The sequence below is a fragment of the Eptatretus burgeri genome, chromosome 15 (genome assembly GCF_056783735.1).
Source record: "Eptatretus burgeri isolate ZD-2024b chromosome 15, Ebu_testis_v1, whole genome shotgun sequence".
NCBI classification, from domain to species: domain Eukaryota; kingdom Metazoa; phylum Chordata; class Myxini; order Myxiniformes; family Myxinidae; genus Eptatretus; species Eptatretus burgeri.
In genome coordinates, this window is record NC_140975.1 from 28,661,889 (window position 1) to 28,687,987 (window position 26,099).

The 26,099-nt window shown below is 43.8% G+C and overlaps 1 protein-coding gene across 4 annotated transcripts in view; it reads right to left on the reverse strand.

Moving 5' to 3' along the window:
* LOC147011808 (uncharacterized) overlaps positions 1-26,099 on the reverse strand; it is a 123,531-nt gene that overhangs the window by 82,301 nt on the left and 15,131 nt on the right. For all 4 annotated transcript variants that reach the window (XM_085857105.1, XM_085857104.1, XM_085857106.1 and 1 more), the window contains exons 2-8: positions 22,131-22,211; positions 20,881-20,961; positions 19,640-19,720; positions 18,367-18,474; positions 14,807-14,899; positions 5,694-6,068; positions 2,338-2,401 (exon numbers count right to left, since the gene is read on the reverse strand). In XM_085857105.1, coding sequence (XP_085713231.1) covers positions 2,338-2,401; positions 5,694-6,068; positions 14,807-14,899; positions 18,367-18,474; positions 19,640-19,720; positions 20,881-20,961; positions 22,131-22,211 — 883 coding nt within the window. The remainder of the gene's footprint in view (positions 1-2,337; positions 2,402-5,693; positions 6,069-14,806; positions 14,900-18,366; positions 18,475-19,639; positions 19,721-20,880; positions 20,962-22,130; positions 22,212-26,099) is intronic.

The following is a 26,099-nucleotide window of genomic DNA, read 5'->3' on the forward strand; positions in this document are numbered from 1 at the left end:
GATGTTGTCGATGCACAGCTCAATGTATATAAGGCCTGTACTGTACAGTCTCCGGGTGGGCTTATACACGAGTAATTATGGTTTACGCTGCAGTTATATTAAAATGAGGAGAACCATTTGTTTGGTGCAAAATTAAGAAGTAGAACGACTTCATAACAGAACGGTGAATGCTTTTAAACAAGTATGTTGTTGAATAGATCAGCAACTTAATAATGAAGCAATGTTAACCGGGACGATGTTAAGCGAGAACTTACTGCACTTTTTGTTTCATGCACATAACCCGGGTTATATTTTTTGTTTTCGGGAGTGATTAAGGCAGCTGTCAGTTGCCTATGCACCACCCAAATACAGGTAAGTGTCAAAAGATTGCCTGTCGGGCAGGTACTCTGCTGGTGATCGACAACATCTGAATATGCTAGTAAGCTTAATTTGGCAAACATCTGGTACAACCTTAGTTTTTGAAATAAAAACGAAAACAATGAATACAAGTTTCGTTGATAAAAGTTAGGGCTTGTCACACCTGACACCGACATGTAAAGATTGCAAACAGCTGAAATTACAAGGCAAGAACATGAGAAAGCTATGTTCAGGAGGTGATAGATTGTACCCCAATGATCATTCAGTAAAGTCAATGCATAAAAGGTGGTAAAAACATTTATTTAGAATCCATATAATAAAGCAGGAGTGTCTTCGCCTGGCATTGGCTTAGTGGTTTGGGTGGTGGTTTGAGATACTAGGGTCCTGAGTTTGAGGCCCGTTGGCTGCTGAATTAACACAAGTGGGTTGACTCAGTCTGTCATCCTTCCAAGGTGGGTGAAATGAGTACCAGTGTACTGGTGATAAGGGCATGGCAACAGCAGAATCGCTGCACCCCGAACCAATGATACAACCAGCAGCCAAAAAGGCTGCACACGAAGGGAAGCAGGAGTGTCTGTCCCTCAACTACTCCCTCAATTTTGGAGCTCGCCCTGCCTAACTTTCTGTAGAACCTTTTGGGGTCCTGGCAGGTGTCCGCAGGTGGGTGAGAGGTTTCATAAATATCTCAATACAATTTTGATTTTGAGTTTCCACCCTATGAAGCCTCCCTCTCTGACTCTGTGTCAGTCTCGGTCTCGGTCTCTCTCTCTCTCTCTCTCTCTCTCTCTCTCTCTCTCTCTCTCTCTCTCTCTCTCTCTCTCTCTCTCTCTCTCTCTCTCTCTCTCTCTCTCTCTCTCTCTCTCTCTCTCTCTCTCTCTCTCTCTCTCTCCATGTAAACTCATTCACGGGTTTGGCATTCACAGTTTCGCCAACATCCTCTGGTTCGGTAATATCTCAATACAATTGAGATTCTCGGTTTCCACCCATGAGATGCCAAAAATTTGTTGTTTAAAAAAAATTAAAAAATTCTCAAAACATTAACTTATTTATTTTTGACACTCGATGCTCCTATCTGTGCGTAACAGGTACCTCGATAGTTAAAAAAAATAAAAGGGAACAAAGAACGTGAGAAAAATGAAACAAATACAAACAAAGCAGAGACAAGGCATTGATAAAGAAATAAACAAATTAAGGAAAGAAAGAATAAATGAGATTTATAAAATGGAGTGAAGGAACGTTTCAATCATTCAAAGATATTACTTTTGTATTCATTCGTGTATACATTCAGCGTGGTAAACCAAGGCTGCCTGAATGGTTGAGAAGTATGCACATGTTGCCTCTAAGCTGTCCAGCCTGGGTTCGAATCCTGACCCAGCTATAAACATCATCCTGGTGTCTCGCAGGTAGGTTGATTCATCAATGTGTGTGCCGTTCCTCGGAATGAGGTTAAATTTGGCGTCCCGTCTGCAGACATTAGTTTGTGGACGTTAAAGACCCCCCCACGGTGTCCTTCATAAGAGTAGGCAAGCTCTCACCGGCAGTTAACCTATTCCAAATTCTGACCATAACCTACAGAGGGCGCTTTACCCTGGTTGCACGCAACTGTAGCTTGTTGTTCACATGGAGGGGGATGAGCAACATGTGTGGAAGCAAGGGAAATGCCAGGTGATGGGCTGCAATGCCAGGTGATGGTGATGGGAAATGCGAGGTGATGGGCTGCAATGCCAGGTGATGGTGATGGGAAATGCTAGGTGATGGGCTGCAATGCCAGGTGATGGTGATGGGAAATGCCAGGTGATGGGCTGCAATGCCAGGTGATGGTGATGGGAAATGCCAGGTGATGGGCTGCACCTGTCCCTGTTGTAAACGCCCGAACAACTGGATTGCATCAGTGGCACAGCGGCACCCTCAGCCCATGCTACGACTACCATACAGCCAAGAATAAGAAGCACAAGAGGAGGAAGTAGAAGCCATCTTTACCAAAGCAGCGTTTGACAAGGTCAACAATGCGACGTCCTCGTGGTTTCTTCTCAGGTTGCTTGACCTGGCAGAAATAAAATTTAACAGTTAAAAAACAGAAGCAAAATAAACACGAAAACATAGCAAGTAAAAACACGAGTGAGGAGCACAAAGGTGAGAGAGAGAGAGAGAGAGAGAGAGAGAGAGAGAGAGAGAGAGAGAGAGAGAGAGAGAGAGAGAGAGAGAGAGAGAGAGAGAGAGAGAGAGAGAGAGAGAGAGAGAGAGAGAGAGAGAGACAGAGACAGAGACAGAGACAGAGAGAGAGAAAGAGACAGAGAGACAGAGAGAGAAAGAGAGAGAGAGAGGGAGAGAGAGAGAGAGAGAGAGAGAGAGAGAGAAAGAGAGACAGAGACAGAGAGTGAGACAGAGACAGAGATTGAGACACAGAGACAGAGACAGAGACAGAGACAGAGAGAGAGAGAGAGAGAGAGAGAGAGAGAGAGAGAGAGAGAGAGAGAGAGAGAGAGAGAGAGAGAGAGAGAGAGAGAGAGAGAGAGAGAGAGAGAGAGAGAGAGAGAGAGAGAGAGAGAGAGAGAGAGAGAGAGAGAGAGAGAGAGAGAGAGAGAGAGAGACAGAGACAGAGACAGAGACAGAGACAGAGACAGAGACAGAGACAGAGACAGAGAGAGAGAGAGAGAGAGAGAGAGAGAGAGAGAGAGAGAGAGAGAGAGAGAGAGAGAGAGAGAGAGAGAGAGAGAGAGAGAGAGAGAGAGAGAGAGAGAGAGAGAGAGAGAGAGAGAGAGAGAGAGAGAGAGAGAGAGAGAGAGAGAGAGAGAGAGAGAGAGAGAGATCGTGAGATGTGGGATCGTGAGATGTGGGATTATGCTGTACTGCATTCGGAGGATGTAGGATGAGGATAGGACAAAGAGGGATAGGGATGGGGGTAGCGGATGTCGAGGAGTTTGGAGAGAATATATTAGAGTTTATGAACAACACACACACACACACACACACACACACACACACACACACACACACACACACACACACACACACACACACACACACACACACACACACACACACACACACACACACACACACACACACTTATGTGGGGTGAATTTTAGTCAGGATGCAGTGCTGTACAGGGAAAAGTCAAAGTAAGCAAAATCTAATGTGACTGGGTCAGCTGTGTGTTCTGTTAGCAAGCAGCTTGCTATCGCTTTCCAAGCCCGTCATTTCATATCAACCGCTTGAAAAGCCGCTTTCCTACAGCTTGGCAAGCGGAGCAAACGATTAAGAGGGATGTTTCCTGATAGAGCGTCAGAAAAAATGGCCGTTGTCTGATGCAAAATGTTCAGAGACAAGCCCCTGTTATGTATATTGTACTCATAATATAATGAAAACGTGCATTTCATACTTTTATTGTGACTCCACTACTCATCATCATTCATCAAATCAACAAACATGCAAACTCCCCTCCCCCAAAATACAGAGTGGTAGGGTCCAAACACAAGGTTGGCAGGAATCTCCAACTTTGGACTCTTCCATTTATTTGTCTTGCTTTCCCTCCTCCTCGTACCTTGTAATAAAAAAGGTCGAGGCCATAATTACTTTGAGGAAGTTATTGTCACAAGAGGATCGAGTGAAACGGAAAACGACAGCCCGGACAACATTTGCGTGAGTTCCACGATACGTCTGTTTTCCCAGAGACCGCTATGTTGTTAAGCAATGCCGAGCGCTCCGTTCCGTTGGAGTGCTTGCTTGAGCGCTTTGAATCAAGCAAGACGCTTGGCAAGCGATAGGAAGCTGCTTCCAAACGGAACACCCCCCCCCCCAATTGTTCGACCACAACACTTTCCTCAAGGAAGTAACTGCCAACATGGACCAAGGTACACACACCGTCGTCGTTCTGCTCTGCAAGCCATGAGTCTTCAGTCATGAGGAGATTGATAATGGAAATTGCATTTTGTCCCAAGTCTTTTGTGACGGAGCAGTTTTTATCGTGACATTGAGTTAATAATCATCGTTCTGGTTTGTTTTATCTCCACTTGGACCGGGCCCCCTCCGACGCACGCATGAAGTGCAACGGAAGAGTGCACAAGAAAGTCCACATTTTGTTCTGGTGTGAACGTGTGATGGATGTCCTTGTATGATTCTCTACAGTGAACACGACGGCGCAGAGCACATCTAACGATCTAAATTCTGAATTCTTGTTGTTTATTCTACCCTTCCTTTATTTGATATTGTGGTATGTAGTGTTGTTATGTCATGATGTTTTGACTTTCCTTGGTACAGACTTGTTTATGGCTGTGCTGTGCTGAGCGGTGTACTTGGCCAGGGGGAGTCTGGTTTGGGGTCTTGTCGGCGAGGCTTCATGGCCTGGGTGAGTGACTATTATGTTGTCACCAGGGAGTTGTGCGGTGATTGTGTCTTGTGTTTCGCCTGTGTTTTTTGGTTTAAAGGTACATGCATCTCCATGGAGTGAAAGTTTTTGTTTGAGCTTGGTTTCTTTCATAAATATGCATTTACGTTCTTATTGATGTATTGCTCGAAATGTAAATGTTTCTGCTGGCTTTTAAAATGATTTAGTTCTTACAAATCATGCATGTGACGTGTTCAAAATTGTCTTAAGATGCTACTCTTTTGTCATGTTGATTATTATTAGTGAACGATTTTTAGACCTAGTTTACTGTTTATTATGAGTAATAGGCGTCCACAACCATCCTTGACCGTGTTGTCGAACGTCGGCCAAGGCCCTCACTTTTTCCCCATACGGTAATCGTTTTCTCCGCAACTGCTCGAGTTATTGACGCGAAACTTTCAATGTTGGACCTCCTTACCACGGAGAATTTTCTAACAAAGTTACATGATGATTGGATGGAAAATGCGGACGGCATTCCAAAAAGACTATGCAGGGTTTTTAAAAAATATTATTATTTCTCCATAACGAAGTCCTCGGAGACATGTTTGCGAGATGTCCATTCATGTGTCCATGCTAGGTTTCATTACCATGATAGCTTAAGAACGGTTGAAGCAATCTAAATCAAACTTGGTATAAGTATATATTATGCAAAGATGAACATTAGATTTCGGCATCAAGAGGTCAAAGGTGAGATTTCATGTCTGGTAAAAATGTGATACTTGAGAACAGCTGAAGGGATTTAAATTAAACTTGGTATAGGTATGTATAATGATGTAATAATGTGGGCAGAGGCATATCGGTTGACGTCGAGATGTCAAATTATGTCGAGAATCTTGCACTCAGACTGACAACACTAAACAGCTGGTAAACCCAAAAGTTAAGGCTTCTCTAATACAATGTTGTAGTTTAGAGATTGTTTAAAATGATTTGCAAAATGGTTTTTTCCTACCTGGATAGTAGTTGCATTTTGCTGCTCTTTCATTTCTTCTCTGACTCGGTATCCTCGGAAAGTTGCTTGAATAGTCACAGCTGCGTTTTTCTGCTTTTTCAGCTCTTTCATTTCTTTTCCGACTTGGTATCTTCGGTAAGTTGCTTGAAGAATCACAGCTGCGTTTTTCTGCTTCTTCATTTCTTCTCTGACTTGGTATCCTCGGTAAGCTGCTTGAAAAAGCACAGCTGCGTTTTTCTTCTTCTTCTTCATTTCTTTTGTGACCAGGTATCTTCGGTTAGCAGCTTGGGTAATTACAACTTTCTTTTTGTAGCTTTCCATGTATTTACTCTCCACCTCACTGCCATCGACCCCAGAGCACTCCGGCATGTAAACCTTTGGAAACCAGTCACCAACATGCGGGGAAACAAATGAATTAATTTTTTGGCAGAAACCTTATCCAAACAGTAACAATGAATGAGGATTTTGAAAATAAAAGTACATAGCTTTCACATGATATTCAAAACATGAGGTAAGAGAAGTGCATTGTGAGTGAATATTTGAAGAACCTTGAAATATTCACATCATTACATTGGACAAACCTTTTGTTCAAAGTTCAGCTGAAATGAACAATCAATCATTGAAATATTGATCATTTCATCAAAGTGAAAACATTACTTCCATCCACCTTCGGTGACGGATGTAATAACTAGAAGGGCATTCGGTAGAGCACATACCTTTGCTCGGCTGATTAGTTTGTTTTGTATCCCACCGATAGGCTGGATCTGAATTTGGACATGAACTAAAATTTAATTGGCTTGTTCTTGTTCACTAAGCAACTCATCCACCAATTTTTGTCTGAATCCGTCCACAACTTTTTGAGATACGTACCATATATCGTTTTAGCCGTATTACTCAATCTTGACGAATTACTTTAAAAATTCTCGAATCCAGATCCAGATTCAGATATTCACCAAAATCCAATCGATTCTTCCTCGTTGCATACCCAACCTGCCCACCAAGTTTCGTCCGAATCTGTCAAACGTTTTTGAGATATCCTGCTAAATGTCGTTTTTGACTCGATCTCTCAATGGTGAAAAATCACTTCAAAAAATTCTCAGTTCCAGACCCGGATCTTCGCCAAAATATAATCCTTTCATCCTTGTGACATACCCAAACTGTCCACCAAATTTCGTCTGAATCCATTTACAACTTTTTGAGATATTTAGTTCACAAACAAACAGACAGACATAGGTGAAAACATAACCTCCATCCACCTTAGGTGGTAGAGGTAAAAAGAAGAAAACTGCTTATTTATCCACTGTGAAACATGAAAAGATTCTGATACATTAAAGGTATGCAGACACCCCTTCTAATTAGGGGATTCGGCTATTTCAGTCACAACCATTGTTTGCAGGTGTATAAAATCAAGCACACAGCCATGCAATCTCCATAGACAAACATTGGCAGCAGAATGGGCCGCACTGTGGAGCTCAGTGACTTTCAACGTGGCACCGTCATAGGATGCCACCTTTCCAACAAGTCAGCTGTCAAATTTCTGTCCTGCTAAAGCTGCCCCGGTCAACTGTGAGTGCTGTTATTGTGAAGTGGAAACGTCTTGGAGCAACACCAACTCAGCCACAAAATGGTAGGCCACACAAGCACACAGAACGGAACCGCTGAGTTATGAAGCGCGCAGCACAGAAAAAATAATCTGTCGTTGGTTGCAACACTCACGACCAAGTTCCACAATGACTCTGGAAACAACGTCAACACAAGCACCGTTTGTCGAGAGCTTCATGAAATGGGTTTCCATGGCCGAGCAGCCGCACACAAGCTGAAGATCACCATGCATAATACCAAGCGTCGGCTGGAGTGGTGTAAAGCTCACCGCCATTGGACACTGGAGCAATGGAAACGTGTTCTCTGGAGTGATGAATCACGCTTCACTATCTGACAGTCCGACGGATGAATCTGGGTTTGGTGGATGCCAGGAGAATGCTACCTGCCTGAATGCATAGTGCCAACATTAAAGTTTGTTGGAGGAAGAATAATGGTCTGAGGCTGTTTTTCATGGTTCGGGCTAGGCCCCTTAGTTCCAGTGAAGGGAAATCTTAATGCTACAGCATACAATAACATTCTAGACGATTCTGTGCTTCCAACTTTGTGGCAACAGTTTGGGGAAGGCCCTTTCCTGTTTCAGCATGACAATGCCCCCGTGCACAAAGTGAGGACCATTCAGAAATGGTTTGGCAAGATTGGTGTGGAAGAACTTGACTGGCCTGCAGAGAGCCCTGACCTCAACCCCATCAAACACCTTTGGGATGAATTGGAACGCCGACTGCGAGCCAGACCTAATCGCCCAACATCAGTGCCCAACCTCACCAATGCTCTTGTGGCTGAATGGAAGCAAATCCCCACAGTAATGTTCCAACATCTCCTGGAAAGCCTTCCCAGAAGAATGGAGGCTGTTATAGCAGCAAAGGGGGGGACCAACTCCATATTAATGCCCATAATTTTGGAATGAGATATTGAACGAGGAGGTGTCTCCACATACTTTGGGCCATGTAGTGTATTTCTGATTTGCACTTTGTTGAAGCAAAAGAGAAAGACAGGGAAACAGGAAATGGTTGATTATAGGGTAGGTCGTAGATACCAATGTATTTTATTCTACTTGACCATTTACTTTATGACCACAGTCCATTGTATATATTTAAATACTTGCAGGGTATGCTGACATAGGCCAGAGTCCATATGAATCGTGCCTCCCCATTGTCTCGGGGCACTCACCTGCATTAAATTATTTATTTATTTATTTTGATTTATTTTATTAATAAATTTATATTTTCATTTACGGATGCTTTCCGACTATTCTGTTATTTTTCCTGGTGTATCAGCTTTGATGTCCATCGGCATACAAAATGATCATGATTCGCCATCATCTCGGGACGCTCAGCTGTGTTTTTTAAAAAGAATTTATTCATTTATATATTCATTTATGGATGCTTTCTGACGATTCTGTGACCCCCCCTCCCCCCCCCCCCAGTGTAACGGCTTCGATGTCCATCAGCACGCAAAATTTCAGCTTTCTACTCCACCTGGAAGGTGCCGATCTTTAACATCATTTAGTGAGTGAGTCAGTCTGTCAGTCAGTCAGTGGTTGTCTGGTGATGGCTGAGCGGTTAGGGTGGTTGGCTTGGGATTTAGGGTCCTGAGTTTGAGCCCCGTTTTCCGCTGAATTAACACCAGGTGGGGTTGACTCAGCCTGTCATCCTTCGACATCGGCGAAATGATTACCAATGCACTGGTATAGGGGCACAGCATCAGCGGCATAGTCGTGCCCCAACAAAATGATTGTAACCCGGGAGCCAAGCTGCCATACGCAAAAAAAAGAATAAGTCAGTGGTTAGAAAGAGCTTTATATCTTAGATATATGCTGTTGGCACTCTCTGGCTGTTATTGAGAGCATCTGTCTGCCACCCCGATGTTTGTTCCCACTGATGCAAATCAAAAAGACGAGAACGCAAGTGCCATCAGGTGGAGACATAGGTCAAAATGTGTGAAGAGTGACGAAGCATTCCCACCTGATCTTTAACGGACGTGAGTCCCGCACATGCACAGACTGCAAAGATTTTGTTACATTTAAGTACCTGTTAATGCATGATTCCTCAGAGCCGGGACCTTTTGTCCTGGAGATGGCACAAATGATCTTGTACGTGTACTGTGTTCAGTTATTACTCGACAACTTTACTGTTCCCCAAGGTTGCCTGAATAAGCCAAAAGCAACGACAAATGCGCACGAAAATGAGATGGCTCAAACAAGTTTTCTCACCCTTTAAAGGGTTTTTAGATCCTCGTGGAGGATCTCTAAGTCTTACTCACGTTGTTGTTCTTCATCTTCTTCTTGTGGACTTTTTAGTTTCACAGTCTACAGTTTTCATCGAAACTTCCTGAAACTTGGTACATATATATATATGTAAAAATACCCTGCGCAGACAGTAACCATCTCCGATTTTGAAAATTCCTCCAAGAAACAAACTTATGACATCAAAATTTGTCCGCTAATGAAAATCGCCTAAAAATTATCTCCGAAACTAGGCAAGCTTTTTGAATTCTGTTTGTGGGAATCGAACAGAGCATTAGCAGAGATGAATTACCACACATATGATACATCATGATGATGTCATATTAATTTTTATGACGTCATTCCTATTTTTTGACATTTTTTGTTTCACAACCCAGTTTTCATTGGATCTTCGTGAATCTTGCCATGTATATGCAGAAAGCCCACACGCAAGCAGTAACCATCTCCGATTTTGGAAATTCTTCCTAGAAAAAAAGTTGACGTCATAATATCACCGCTAATGGGAATCGCCGATACCATTATCTCCAAAAATAGGCAAGCTGTTTGAATTTTGTTTGCAGGAATCAAGCCGGGTATTAGCACAGATAATTTATCGCAAACCTGAAACATCACAATGACGTCATATTCGTTTTTCTGACGTCATCATTAAGAGGACGAGGATCTTAGCTCATTTGAGCTTGTTTTTTGTAAAGAAAGGTACAGGGAGGAAGCCAGACAAGATGACATCATAAATAGAACAAACCAAGCAAGTCAAAGGGCACAAAGAGGTGAATGTGTATGTGCAAGCTTGGAGACAAGAATGAGAAATAAAAGTGCAAATCCTAACCCACTCTCGGTGCCACAGACCACACTTGTACAACAAGTTAAGAATGCAGGCAGGACTTCCCTTTGTCTACGATGCACATGGTGGATGCAGAACACAGCCTGCTTTGGAAACCAGGACCAAGACAAGAGCCAATGACAAAATGGGTCCAAGGACTTAGTAAATCAGTCATGAGCAGGGCCAGCGATGAGTAACACCCAATATGAAGATAGCCGAAACAGATCATGGTGAATGACAAACAGAGCACAGTGAACTAGTCACGAGATGCATCGTTGTTACTATGTTACCTTGTTATGAGGTGCAACCTTGTTACCACTTTCACTTCCTCTAGACAGTCAAGTTCGCTCATCTTTTCGGCGCACCGGCACAAGCTGACACAACAGCAATGTGTAACAATGTGTAACGTATATCGTGGATGGCCCATGCAGGGGCTGATCCGAGGATCTCAACAAACCGTCCGATTGGAAGTAGTGACGGGTGGTGTGCACAAAAGGCAGGTACTTGATCAACACGATCTGACGACATGCGCTTACTGGAAATTCCTTGTTCGTGAAACACTGTCTCAAGCCTCAGTCCCCATCACGGACGGGGCTCAATGGTTTACCCGAGCCTGTCGATGAAGGGCAAGGTACACGCTGGCCTGTCCCTTGTAGTGTGCATGCGGTCCTGGACATCCAAGGGCATCACAGACCTATTATTGCTCCATCGCGCAGGGCTTGGAGCCGCTTGTCCTTCAAAGAAGTTAGGCCCATGGGCTGGGTTGTGGAACTAGTTAGCGTGTCGGAGTCTTGCTCGTTATCAGAATCAACCAGACAAATCACTCCATCAACAAAGAACGGCCATGCAGAACACAATGCAGCCTGCTTTGGAAACCAGGAGCGAGACGAGAGCCAGTGAGTAAATCGGTCCAAAGGTCTGTGTGTTTAGTCGGTAAGAATGCCATGTAACAGGGACCCGTCAGAGCAAGTTGTTTGTTACATGTGACACTGAGGAGGCAGCATATGGAATTTATAGTCGGGGTGGACAGATTAATTTTGTAAGTGTGAACACCTCTTATTTGTGGGCAGGGAAAGGTGAGGACTTTCCCTTGCAGAGGCACACGTGTCACATATGGACTCGGTCCATTATGATCTTGACTGGCCAGCCTTGGTGGCAAAGTGTGCTGTGGAGTCAGAAGTGGCAATGTATTCTTTTTCTTATTGGGGCCGCTCCTTGTGCAGGATGGTCAGAGGAGGACTCCACCCAGGAATAGGAATAGGAATAGGAATAGGAGGATTGAGACCAGGGGAACTGTGAGGCCTTGTATGGAAGGACTCGCAAGTGGTTCATGGAGGAGCTTGAAAGGCTGACATTATTTTGGATTTCTCTGAAGATGTTTTGGGATTGACCTAAGCTGGTATCACACTGCCTTTGGAGAGGGGAAGGAGCCACCATGTGTTTTTGAAGAGAAGAAAGACCTCAGAGACAGGAGCTTTGAGGAGGCCTCATTGGGAGAAGACAAAGAAGGCCACGAGGCCTAGTCGAGGAGCTGATATTCGCTGGCACACCTCATGACTGGTTCACTGTGCTCTGTTTGACTTTCATCGTGCTCTGTTTTAGCTATTATCATCTTGGGTGCTCTGGATCCCCCCTTTCATGTAACAATATATTGTTGCGGTTCGAGGAACCGCATGCCTCCAAGGCAATGGCATCCGACATATAGTGGTCCCAAGACAGTCATTCCATTAATATACGTTTAGACAGTCCCTTCCCTTTTGTCAAGTAGGTCAATGGGATGTGCATTGCAGGGATCTCAAAGCTAGGTTTGCTTACACCACTAAACTTCATTTCCACTCTTCTTTTCTGCTTATCCTTGAGGTAAATCTAAATTTGCTTCCTCGCAGAAGCCAACATGTGCAGCACGTGCCACGGCCGGGGGAGGGGAATAGAAAGCCGCAACGACACTGCGAGCATCGACAGCACAGCTGCGAGGAAACAGTGATATCCTTGGACGAACCTCTGCCGTAAGCTCGAGATGATCGTCTGACGTTTCCAATGATCTGGGATGAGATTGCCGGTTGCATTGAAAAGGCAAACGAATGAATATCTCTAGAAGAGGCTGCACAGATGTGGTTTTGCACAACAAAAAAGCAAATGACCCAGTATTGGCAAGAGTGTGGTTAGTAGCTTGGTGCCAATAGCAACATTTTCAGAGGCCGATAATAGTAAAACGACAACCACGCCACTTTGTGCACGATACGGGCGGCACGTACTTTTAAACCCATTTCTGGATTAATTATATCGGCATCTTCTTTTACCTCCATTTCTCCATCTGACACATGTCTATATCCTTTTTTCATTCCAAACTTCCATTGAATTACATCCGATCGTTCCCCTCAAATCCTGACACAGATCGGTGTTGGTACCACGCACACAATAGTAGAATCGTGCAAACGTGAGCGCTGACCACGTAGGCCATGGCGGATCCTTGTGTACTGCGCGAAACATGCATGGATTTATCCTAACACTTTACCGTCGGTCCTCGCTGGCGGCCGCGGGTGTTCCCCACCTCACCGCCCGTCGAAGCCGCGATCAAGCAGAGGCGTCTTGCGCAGTCCGCATTGCTTGAGCCACGTGACGCATCACAGAGCAGACATTGATCAGCGCTAATCGGAGGCACCTGGGCAGGCAATCGGAGGCACTGACATGACCCTCGGCTGGTCCTCAGGGCATGGTCTGGGAGTTCGTGCAAGGCAATTCATATCATGTTGTGAGGACGGAGAAAGACGATCCCACGGCTCGGGGATATCTTGCCGGAAGTGGAGTGGGGCCGCTTTCGGCCATCACAGCCGGGCCGTGCGGGGGGGGGGGGCGGTGCCAATCAGAGCGACCAATTTTGGGTGATGGCACATCACTTCGGGGTGGCCCACTGCCCCGCACCGCAGGGTTTATAAAAGGCAGATGGCGAAGCCGTTCCTGCTCTCGGTTCTTCTGCCCCCACATGCACTGGATCTGGTCATCGCCTTTGACTCCGCCCTCCTGTCGTCATCAACGCGACTCTGCCTACACTTCTCCACCCTTTTCCGCCCACACGTCACTGACTCCATCCACCCACCCACTTGGTCCCACCTCCCACTCTGTCCACTCGCTCTCGACTCTGCCTTCTCTACCCAAGTCCCTCACTTCACGCCCGACGGTCACGTCGCATTCTCTCAACGACACGAGCTATACGAATTGCCATGGAGCAAGAAACGACATGCCAGCTGTTGGCAAGGTATGGCCCAGCGGAGCATCCCACTCCCAAATGTATTGGTGGCGCAATCGGGCAATCGTGCAAGGTATTCAGAGACCGTTAGCCTCATCTCCTCGTCTCCTTTCTCGCTTCAATAACTCCTCTTAATCAGGGTTGGTGTGTGTGTGTGTGTGTGTGTGTGTGTGTGTGTGTGTGTGTGTGTGTGTGTGTGTGTGTGTGTGTGTGTGTGTGTGTGTGTGTGTGTGTTGTCCTGGCACCTGTCCACATAAGTTAAGGTTGGAGAAGATTATAATTATTATTTCAGGTTGTCTGCTCTGTGTCTGCTTTCGTAAGTTGCTTGTACATTGTCACACCTCACCCTTCTTTCTATCCCTGCATAACACACCCCAATAAAACTATTCCCTGTTCCACATAACTTTCCTCGCTTGTAAATAAATTATCATAAGAAATGTTCCCAGCTCGTTTTCGTCTTTTCTTTCATTGATCCAGCATGGTCCGAATCCTAGCTTAGCGGGGACTTTATTCCCAACGATCCGTTCCTTTTAGCCGGTACGTTCTTGGCAGTGTCGCTCGGCTGCATCCGATCCGGTAGGGTGATCCGGTTCGGACAAGGCATACCGAGGGCATGATCCCCGGTAATTATATCACGTGATTAATTAGGTAACTCGGTTAACCCATAGACGGGAGGACCCTAGGTCACACAGTTGAGTTATTGGTGTCCACGGTTGGTTAGCGACCCACCGCGTCACGGAATTATCCGTGTGCGACGGCCTACAATTCCGGGGAGCCTGGTGGCAACCGAGATAGCTTCCCCCACTTCGTGGTCTTCGCACCCAACCCCCGGCCTGCAACAATATCGTACCATCGACGATGATGGCACAGATAAAAAAAATAACAATACAGGAACATATAAGTAATTTTTTTTCCAGTCCGAACATCGGTGTGTTGGATTGGAAGGGGATTAATACTTGGCATATATAAACAGGTCCACACGCTTGATTTTATCACCTGGCTTTGAAGAAATTCATGGCTTTACGAATTAAACGCTGTCTTCGAGTAAAATAGGCACGAGTTTGGTCGACTTCGTTATTTGAGTTGGCTGTGCCTCATTAATTATAATGGATAATCCAAACTGCAAAAAAAATTACACAAAAACACACACACACACATCATTCAAAACTATATCTGAATTAATATTGAAATCAAATCCATACCTCAGCGATTTTCTTCACGATTAAAACTGCCAAGTAGATGCAGCTTATGATCACAACAATTGTGAAACAACATTTACTGTTGATCGATGTAATCTGTGGTGTTGAGAGACAAAGCAAAATCCATTTCAGGCTCCATGTTTGTAAATGTATCACCCAGAGTACACAATCACTACTCAGTTCCTCTTTGCTCCTGGCTGTGGAACCACTTATTTGAGGCTCTTCTATCCTCCTCTTCCCTTCAGAGCTTCAAAGCAGATGGTACATCACTGTTTCATTGTAATTCCCATTCCAACCAATCAACGTTTTTACCCCCATTGACTGTGCCTAGATTACTGCCTCTTACTCACACATAAGTGTTCACTTTGCCCCTTACAACCCCCTCCTCACCCCCACTTCCCTCTCTCCTTTTCCTTTTCATTCATTCCCTTGCTCACTTTGTCCAATTGTTGCCCGGATTATCTCACAGTTCGTTCATATCCTCGTTCACCTTGATCTTCCAGGCGCCTCAATGTTGTAAAATATTTTCATGCTTCCGCTGACAAAGTCGTCAGAGGCATTATGTTTTCAGGTTATCCGTCCGTCCGTCCATACTACATCTCGTTATCGCACTATCTAAACAACTGTTGAACACATTTTGTTCAAACTTGGTGGCAGTATATATTGTGAGACAAAGACGATCTGCTTCGATGATGGGGTCATTGGGTCAAAGGCCAGAGGTCATGTTTGGTAAAAATTGTTACCGTGCTAACCTGGGAACCAGTGATGGGATTTTGACCAAACTTGATATAAGTATATAGAATGATGCAAAGATGAACTGATTAGATGGCCACATCAAGGGGTCAAAGGTCAGAGTCGTTGATGGGTTTTCATGACCGCGATAACTTAAGAATGGCTGAAGGGATCCAAGTCAAACTTGATACAAGTATGTGTAATGATGTATACATAAACTGGATAGATTATGTGGTCAAAAGGTCAAAGATAATGTCAGGTAAAATGTGATATTCGAGAACTGCTAAAGGGATTTAAATCAAACTTGGTACAAATATGTATAATCATATAATAATGTGGGCAGAGGCCTATCTGTTGACTTTGCAACATTGAACAGTGCCTTTCTAGTTTTTCCATGTGCTGCTACAATTTGCCCAACCAATCCTGTTCTTAACCAATCAATGAACCTACGTTGTCTACGCACAATCTGTCAAACTCATTATTTATCTGTTTTAATCTCCCTGCTCTTTTATCGTCGAGCAACTGAACTGCCACCACAGGTCGACCGGCATCCACGAGGGTGTGACCAATCCTAAATTCCCCAGCCTCCTGTGAGGCCCACAACTCCCCCTAGCCTGAGCTGGCCCTTAGAGCTGGTACCTGCCGCCGACCCTGCGATCACCATGGCCTCAGACCTGGGGAGCATAATCGCAGCATGCGGCATCACCAGCTGCCTCAGCTGCACCTCCAAATAATCAACAATTCTGACCAAGAACAACCTCTCTGTCCCCAGCTACATGTGACCCCATTCCAAGTCCAATTGGCAGTTGTGTTCCACAAGGAAACTCAGTCCTATGAAACAAGAGTCACACACCTTGGCTACCCATACCTCGATGCCAACCTCAACAGTGCCCAACTCCATCCACACGATGCCACAACCTAATATTGGCATTGTCGCCCCCGTAGCTACTTGGAGACTGTCCTTCCAACCTATCAATTTTATCCCAGCCTTCAACATTTTGGTCTCACACTTCCCAACTAAAAATAACACTTCCAGGCTAAAAATGGTGTCACTGCCACCAGTGTCCACCACAACTTCGCAACCCCCCCCCCCTCCTCTGTCTTCCACTTAGCTCTCAGTTCACTGATGTTAATTTCTCCACAATTCACTACTGTCAGCAAAAGAGAGCACTTTTCCACAAACTCACTCGTCGAGCATGGCCCCATATGCCCAGCCTGTCTTAGTTTCCCGGATAGCCCGCAGGGGCTGCCAGACCCACCCTAAGTGGTGGCATCTTCTCTAGACCATGTGGCCCCATGGGAGATCCTCTCTTCTCCAGACTGTGAGGCCTGGAGGGAGGTATGTGCATGGGTGGGTCATGATAGTACCACCGTATGTGCCCCTTTCTCCCACAACAACAAAAAAATACGGCCCCCCAAGAACTTAAACAGAGCATTCCCCTCTCGGCCAAACTGGGCTGCACCGGTGGGTGCCACATATCACACCGTTGTGACTGACACTGCAAATTTACCCTTCGTCAAGGCTGACAACTGCTGGCTTATCCCCCTTAACATTTGGGTAATGTCGGATTCTTCCCTCTCCTCTTCCCGATCCCGAATTGCCACCGTCGGCCTCTCAGGTGCATGGTTTGGCTGCTTCAAGGAACTAAGCCTTGCCATGCACTGAGCTGACCTGTACAATTTCGGAGTCTCTGTTGTCCAAAAACGACATGTGGCGAGGGTTTACATTTTCCTTCTCCTGTTCCATTACATGGGCTTCCAAGCCCTTTACTCACCTGCAAAACTTCCACCCTGGTGCTGCAACTTTCCCCATTCCTCTGCCTGATGGTGCATTCTGGCATCTACGCAAGCGCAATGACATTCCAAGTTTGCATTTACTTTATCAATCTTCTTATTCGTTGCCCCAATTCAGTTTTCCAATCCCTCCCTTTTTTGCCATTTGTGCTCTGCTTTCTTCAATTTGTAAATCCATCCCTTTCTAATGTCATTCCGAATCTGTTGCTATTTTTCTTTCATTTTCTCCACATCTATTATATCTATCCTTCTCTCCACAATTTTCTTCTCCACGTCTTCCAAATTATTTCCCATCGTTATTTTCTGTTCCAACCTATCAATTTCTTTTTTTCTTCTTAAATTTGCTTTCCAACTCGTCTTTACCCATACTAGACTTTGTGGCTAAAATCTTATTGCTTTTATTTATCCCCCTCCCCCATGTCTGTCATTTCTTCTCTCAAATCATCTTTTTTTTTCTTCCATCCAATCCATAATTGCTTCCCAGGCCGGCAGTGCGTCGTGCTTTGTGGCCTGGTCCGAAATCTTGCTCGCTTCCTGGCTGGACTGCTCAGAACTTGCGGGAGAGGGGCCCAAAATAACGCAAGGAATGGCGGAAATTCCTTTTCTAAGCTCTTCACTTACCCACACCCTCCTCGTGCTTCATCGTTTCATGCACATTCGCCATTTTGTGCAGTGCTCTTTTCCCGCACACTCAGCTAATTCAAAAATGTTTTAAAATTGCTGTGCGTCCGACTGCACTCTCCCGACACCAGTTAACTTTAACTTTGGGTACTAATCCAACTCCTGATCACCAAATGTCGCATCAACGCCGATTAACACCGGGGCTGAGCCGAAGGTCAAGCCTCCGAGGATACCGGGCTATCTCTATGAGGAATTTGGTTAATCCGGCAAGAATTCATTTCACAATAGATAAAGAACAACGGGTATGCCAAGGTGGCAGAAGGAAAGGGTCAGGTGAGCCGTTATACTTGTATACATTTACGTCCCATCAGTTTAAAGGACTGTAAATGTGTTTCTCGAATGATGTGTGATAATACCTTCAGAAAAGAGGTGTAAAGGACGTCTGAAATATTTTTCCACAAAGTGCTGAAATTTTTTTCCACAAAGAACCAAACTCCTTTCGGTTCGTTCTGAACGACCGGATTCTGTGTGAAGGACAAGAAAACAAAGAACGGAGAATTCGTTATTTGAATGAAATGGCAATGACGACTGAGGAGGAGGTTCCCCATGCACACATCTTTGTGAGATTTTGGGTGGTATTGTACTGTCTGTTTATGAGTGGCATTTCACTGAAGTCAACCACAACAAGTGGACTATTATGGCATCAGGCCCACAACAGCCAACACAAAGAGACAGACAACCTCATTGGCAATTTTGATTGACATCAACATATTTGAACTGACAGGGGAGGGGAAGGGAATGTTTAGCAATCCTGTATCAGGAATTTGAACCCAGGATCCCAGCATTCAAAGAATGGGCTCAGATAATAACAAACAAGCCAACCCAGATCAGAAGTATCTTTATTCTATGGAAAGTGTAGTTGTGGAGGAAGGAAAGCTTCCATACCTTCATAAAACGAAGGGGGGCCGGTAGTCTGTTGGAGATTTCTATAAGATAAGAGTTAAATCTCCATCGGTCCCGCAGGACAGATACAGACACAGCAAGCAGCAAAGATTTCTTCATCATTTCATATGAATCACACCAACATTAGCCAAAGTGATTACACACCCAACTCCTTTCATTAGTCAGCAATAATTCCATCAAACACTTCGTATTAGTGATGGAGCTTTTTGAATGATGTCATACTCACTTTTCTGATTTGTGTTCCTCAACACTTCCTACAATTTAATCACTTTGTGAAACCAATTTTACACTTTGGAATGCAATGCAGTGTTTGTTATATGTACACTTGGCTATTTTGTTTCTCTGTTCCAACAACCAAATGCGCAACTACTCTAATCACGGATATTGGAACGATGTTGCAGATTTCTCTTGAAACAAAGGCCAAAGTACTTCAGGGTTCTGTTCGGCAGTATTTTGTGCCATGCACAGCAAAGCCAAAGACACACAAATAGTCGCAGATATGGTCACTAATGATGGGGGTGGTTCATACCTCAGCAGTTGAGGATGTGTGCCGAGAAATGGGAAAGGGTGCCAAGTTGTGCAAGTGGTTGTCTGATCGTCATGTTATGAAGTGTTGACATTTTCGGGTAGCCGCTTTAGCAGGGCGGCCTGTGTGTTATCATGGTATACATTTACATCCCATCAATTTAAATACATGTGTTTCGGGAGTGAAATGTTTGATAATACCTTTAGAAAACAGTTCGGAAGGATGTTATCAATTTTTCTCTGCAAAGAGTTGAAAAATCCTGGTTCCTGAACAACTGGTTTCTGTGTGAAAGACAAGAAAACAAAGAATGGAAAAATAGTTATTTCATTGAAATAGCAATGATGACTGAGGATGAGGTAACCCATGCACACATCTTTGTGATATTTTGGGTGGTACTGTACTGTCTGTTTATGAGTGGCATTTCACTGAAGTCAACCACAACAAGTGGACTATTATGGTGTCAGGCCCACAACAGCCAACACACAGAGACAGACAACCTCATTGGCAATTTTGATTGTTATCAACATATTTGGACTGACAGGGGAAGGGAATATTTAACAATCCTGTATCAGGAATTTGAACCCAGGATCCCAGCATTCAAAGAATGGGTTCAGATAATAACAAACAAGCCAACCCAGATCAGAAGTATCTTTATTCTATGGAAAGTGTAGTTGTGGAGGAATGAAAGCTTCCATACCTTCATAAAACGAAGGGGGGCTGGTAGTCTGTTGGAGATTTCTATAAGATAAGAGTTAAATCTCCATCGGTCCCGCAGGACAGATACAGACACAGCAAGCAGCAAAATTTCTTCATCATTTCATATGAATCACCACCAACATTAGCCAAAGTGATTACACACCCAACTCCTTGTATTGGTCAGCAATAATTCCATCAAACACTTCGTATTAGTGATGGAGCTTTTTGAATGATGTCATACTCACTTTTCTGATTTCTGTTCCTCAACACTTGCTATCATTTAATCACTTTGTGAAACCAATTTTACACTTTGGAATGCAATGCAGTGTTTGTTATATGTACACTTGGCTATTTTGTTTCTCTGTTCCAACAACCAAATGCGCAACTACTCTAATCACGGATATTGGAACGACGTTGCAGATTTCTCTTGAAACAAAGGCCAAAGTACTTCAGGGTTCTGTTCGGCAGTATTTTGTGCCATGCACAGCAAAGCCAAAGACACACAACTAGTCGCAGATATGGTCACTAATGATGTTAGTGGTTCATACCTCAGCAGTTGAGGATGTGTGCCGAGAAGTGGGAAAGGGTGCCAAGTTGCTCAAGTGGTTGTCTGATCATCATGTCATGAAGTGTTGACATTTTCGGGTAGCCGCTTTAGCAGGGCGGCCTGTGTGTTATCATGGTATACATTTACATCCCATCAATTTAAATACATGTGTTTCTGGAGTGAAATGTTTGATAATACCTTTAGAAAACAGTTCGGAAGGATGTTATCAATTTTTCTCTGCAAAGAGCTGAAAAACCCTGGTTCCTGAACAACTGGTTTCTGTGTGTAAGACAAGAAAACAAAGAATGGAAAAATAGTTATTTCATTGAAATAGCAATGAGGACTGAGGATGAGGTTCCCCATGCACACATCTTTGTGAGATTTTGGGTGGTACTGTGCTGTCTTTTCATGAGTGGCATTTCACTGAAGTCAACCACAACAAGTGGACTATTATGGTGTCAGGCCCACAACAGCCAACACACAGAGACAGACAACCTCATTGGCAATTTAGATTCTCATCAACATATTTGGACTGACAGGGGAAGGGAAGGGAATGTTTAACAATCCTGTATCAGGAATTTGAACACAGGATCCCAGCATTCAAAGAATGGGTTCAGATAATAACAAACAAGCCAACCCAGATCAGAAGTATCTTTATTCTATGGAAAGTGTAGTTGTGGAGGAATGAAAGCTTCCATACCTTCAGAAAACGAAGGGGGGCTGGTAGTCTGTTGGAGATTTCTATAAGATAAGAGTTAAATCTCCATCGGTCCCGCAGGACAGATACAGACACAGCAAGCAGCAAAATTTCTTCATCATTTCATATGAATCACCACCAACATTAGCCAAAGTGATTACACACCAAACTCACTTCTTTATTCAGAAATTTCACACCAAACACCGAATATTAGTCACGGAGATTTTTGAATGGCATCATGGACTCACTCTCCTGATTTCCATTCCTCAACACTTCCCATAATTTAATCACTTTGTGAAACCAATTTTGTATTCGGGAATGCAACACAGTTTTCGTTGTCTGCATTTTTGGCTGCTTTGGTTCTCTTCCTCAACCAAACACACAACGACTGTAAATCACGGATATTGGAAGCACGTTGCAAATTTCTCTCCAAACAAAGGCTGAAATACCGTACTTTCAGAATCTATCATGGCAGTATTGTATGCCATGCACAGGAAAACCTAGAATCTCCAGCAAATCACAGATATGGCCACGACTGCTGGGAGTGGTTCGTACTTCAGCAGTTGAGGATGTGTGCTGAGGGTTTTGGGGAGGGTGCCTGGTTACACAAGTGGTTGTCTTGTCCTGTTGTTAAGTGTGAACATGTTCTAGTAGCTCCTTTAGTGGGGTGGCCTGTGTGTTATCCTGGTATACATTTACATTCCATCAGTTTAAAGTGCATGTGTTTCTGAAGTGAAGTACATGATAATACCTCCAGAAAAGTGGGGGGAAGGACGTTGTTAATGTTTCTCCACAAAGAGCTCAAATATCCTGATTTCCGAACATCAGCATGCTGTGTGAAAGAGAAGAAAACACAGCATTGATAATTCTATATTCCACTGAAATAGCCATGACTACAGAGGGTGAGGTGCCCCATGTAATGTAGAGCTTTTTTGTGCTAGATTTGTGATGTTTTAGGTCATACTCTACTGTCTTTTCATGAGTGGTGTTTTACTGAACTCAACCACAACTTGCAAACTACTATAGGATAAGCACTGTATCAGCCAACATATACAGACAACCCTATTTTTGATTGTCATAAACAGATTTGGACTGACAGGGGAGGGGAAGGGAATGTTTGATGACAATCCCGTGTCGTGAATTTGAACCCAGGATCCCAGCATCCGAAGCAGCATGCCCGACTGTCATCTGGCACAATTTAGCAAAGTTGTCGAATGTATCATCACACAATGTACCATATTATCAAATTTCACTTTAGTTAATTTTATTCCTCGAGTGTGCATCATATCCAAATGAGACATACTTAATGCCATGTTTTATAATTTATGTCTAATGACAATATCCTTGTTAATTGAAGCATCATCTGCTTGCGGATGTGTGTGAAACACCTTATCACAGTTTTATTGTGGTTGAGTAGTTCCTCCCTTGTGGTGTGCCCGAGTATAGCCTCCAAAAAGTTGATTTTGCGCTTGTGCGAAGTGAGGAGCACAAGCGTGAATTATAACTAACTTGAACTAGCCTGGTGTTAGCTTCGTGGTTAGGGTGGCGGCTTGGGATCCTAGGGTCCTGAGTTCAAGCCCTGTTGGGCCATTGAATGAATACACCAGGAGGTTGACTCAGCCTGTCATCCTTCCGAGGTCGGCAAAATGAATACCAGTGAACTGGTAAGGGGGACACTGCATCAGCGGCATAGCCGCGTCCCAACCAATGATGCAACCAGCAGCCACAGGCTGCACTCGATAGAAAGAGAGACTAACTTTGAACTGGTGCAGGAACAACAAATGGTGGAGTTGTATTGAGATCGTATACAATCACAATCAAGTAAGTTTCCTCAATAATGGATGCTTGTTTAGTTCGGTAACTGCATAATCTGTAGACGGACCCCTCAATTTAATCTTTTCCTCTGCTCTCAAAGATGAATGGATATTTTGTTTTCACCCCTATTTGTTTGTGAGCAGGTGATTTCAAAAAGTTACAGACAGATTCGGAAGAAACCTGGTGGACAGGGTCGGTGGATGACAAGAACAAATTTATTAGGTTTTGGTGAAGATCTAGATCCAATTTTTAGCTCGCCCGAGTTCGCAATAGCGATACCCCCGGCGTGAGCGTCAGCGTGAAAATGTTAAAGTTTTTGGCACAAGTTATTTCCTTTCGAATGTTTTTATCTACCACACTATTTTTTACTGATTACAATATACAAATACATATATTGCTTTAAAATTATTTGGATCAGACTTCACTGCAATGCTTTATAAAAAATATTATTAGACGAGTCTTTTAAAAACGATAAATGTATAAACAGGCGAGCATTGGGTGGCTTTGACACCAACTCTCTGGTTAATTACCCCATGCTTGTGAAACGAAAAGCATGGTAAAGCAATTGGTTCATGTCCGTCCGTCTGTCTGTCTATCTTGATGTGGACCTGTGACCGGGGTTGTAGATCCACCATTTGGAGAGGTTCTGGGTTGAAAGGATTGAAACCTCGATGAAAAACGTTGCCCAGCTGATGATCAGGGCAGTTGGGAAATCAGTCAATTGCTTATAAGGTAAGGTTATAACTTCAAATAAACTAACTTTTGTAAGTACTTACTAGTACATCATTGTGTGTGTGTGTGTGTGTGTGTGTGTGTGTGTGTGTGTGTGTGTGTGTGTGTGTGTGTGTGTGTGTGTGTGTGTGTGTGTGTGTGTGTGTGTGTTGCTATGTCTGGCTTTCTTCCTGGGACTATGGTGCAGTAATTGGTCTTTATTTTGATTTATCAGTTTATGATAGAAGAATTATCTTGTTTAAATTGAATGCTATATTTTGAACATGAAAAGGAAAACAAGTCTGTTGTTTTACCGTACTTTGGCTCTGAATTCGTCCCGATCGCACATGCGTCGAGAGGAGTAAGATGATATTTTTAATCTGCCTGCCTGGCAGTCAACCAAAATTGACTTACTGAATCATAATGGATGCACACGACAAGCATGAAGAACTAATGCAATGTGATAGACAGGGTGGTGTAATAGACACTGAATAAAATGGTGGTTAAAAAATACACCCATGTGGGAGTGACGGTCATCTCTGCGAGAAACAAGCATGAGTTCCTGTTACTAGGGTGCAGTGTTCTCGGGTCAGGAGGGATTTTTGGCCAACTTTGAAGTCACGTGACGCGAAAACGAAAGCGAATCTCGAAAATCCGGCCTGACCAAATCTAGACATTGTCCCATAGATTCATATGCCCCAATCAAATTCAAGATAACTTAAGAAATGTAGGAGGAGATAGATTTTGCAAATCGTAATTTTGCAACTACATGAAGCAGTTTTCGCAAAATTCAAAGTCACGTGACATGTACGTATTCGAAGATATCGGTATTCTTTCGAATGGACATGAAAGACAAGGTCAGCTGCTATGCAATGACACCATTCACTAACTTTTACCATGCCCAGTAGAGAATATATAGCCTCCTGAAGGTAGGGCAGTTTTTGCAAACTTTGAAGTCACGTAACGCGAAAACGAAAGCGAATATCGAAAATCCGGCCTGATCAAATTTAGATATTGTCTCATAGATTCAAATGCCACAATCAAATTCAAGATTGCTTGAGAAATGCAGGAGGAGACAGATTTTGAAAATCGTCATTTTCACATGAAAATCGTCATTTTCGCATTTTTTGCCAACTTTGAAGTCACGTGACACGAAAACGAAAGCGAATATCGAAAATCCGGCCTGATCAAATTTAGATATTGTCTCATAGATTCAAATGCCACAATCAAATTCAAGATTGCTTGAGAAATGCAGGAGGAGATAGATTTTGAAAATCGTCATTTTCACATGAAAATCGTCATTTTCGCATTTTTTGCCAACTTTGAAGTCACGTGACACGAAAACGAAAGCGAATATCGAAAATCCGGCCTGACCAAATTTAGATATTGTCCCATAGATTCATATGCCACAATCAAATTCAAGATTGCTTGAGAAATGTAGGAGGAGATAAATTTTGAAAATCGTCATTTTCGCATTTTTTGCCAACTTTGAAGTCACGTGACACGAAAACTAAAGCAAATATCAAAAATCCGGCCCGATTAAAATTTAGATATTGTCCCATAGATTAATATGCTACAATCAAATTCAAGATCACTTGAGAAATGGCGGAGGAGATAGAATTTGAAAATCGTCATTTTCGCAACTTCAAAGGCCTCGTGACCTTGACCTTCGGTGACCTTGAAAGTCATACCGTCGTGTACATCTCATCGACCTCTATCAGGATCACTAATGACCAGATCTCCAGCTTCAACTTCATTGTGAACGGACGGACGGACGGACGGACAGATCGTCACCTCTCCTCTACACACACACACACACACACACACACACACACACACACACACACACACACACACACACACACACACACACACACACACACACACACACACACACACACACACACACACACACACACACACACACACACACACACAAGCATTTAAAGGCCATTTTCCCTGCTAAAGCGGGGGTTAGCCTTGCGGGCCCCATGACAATCTTCTCCACTTTACCCTGTTTTCTGCATCTCCCCTTCTTAATCCCCTTGCCCACATTTCCTCTTCCACCACATTTAGCCAAGTTTTTCTCGGTCTTCCCCATCCTCTACTTCCGAGTACACTCATTTCCAACACTCCTCTCACCCAGTCACTGTCATCCTTCCTCAACACATGACCCAACCATCTCAACCTGTTT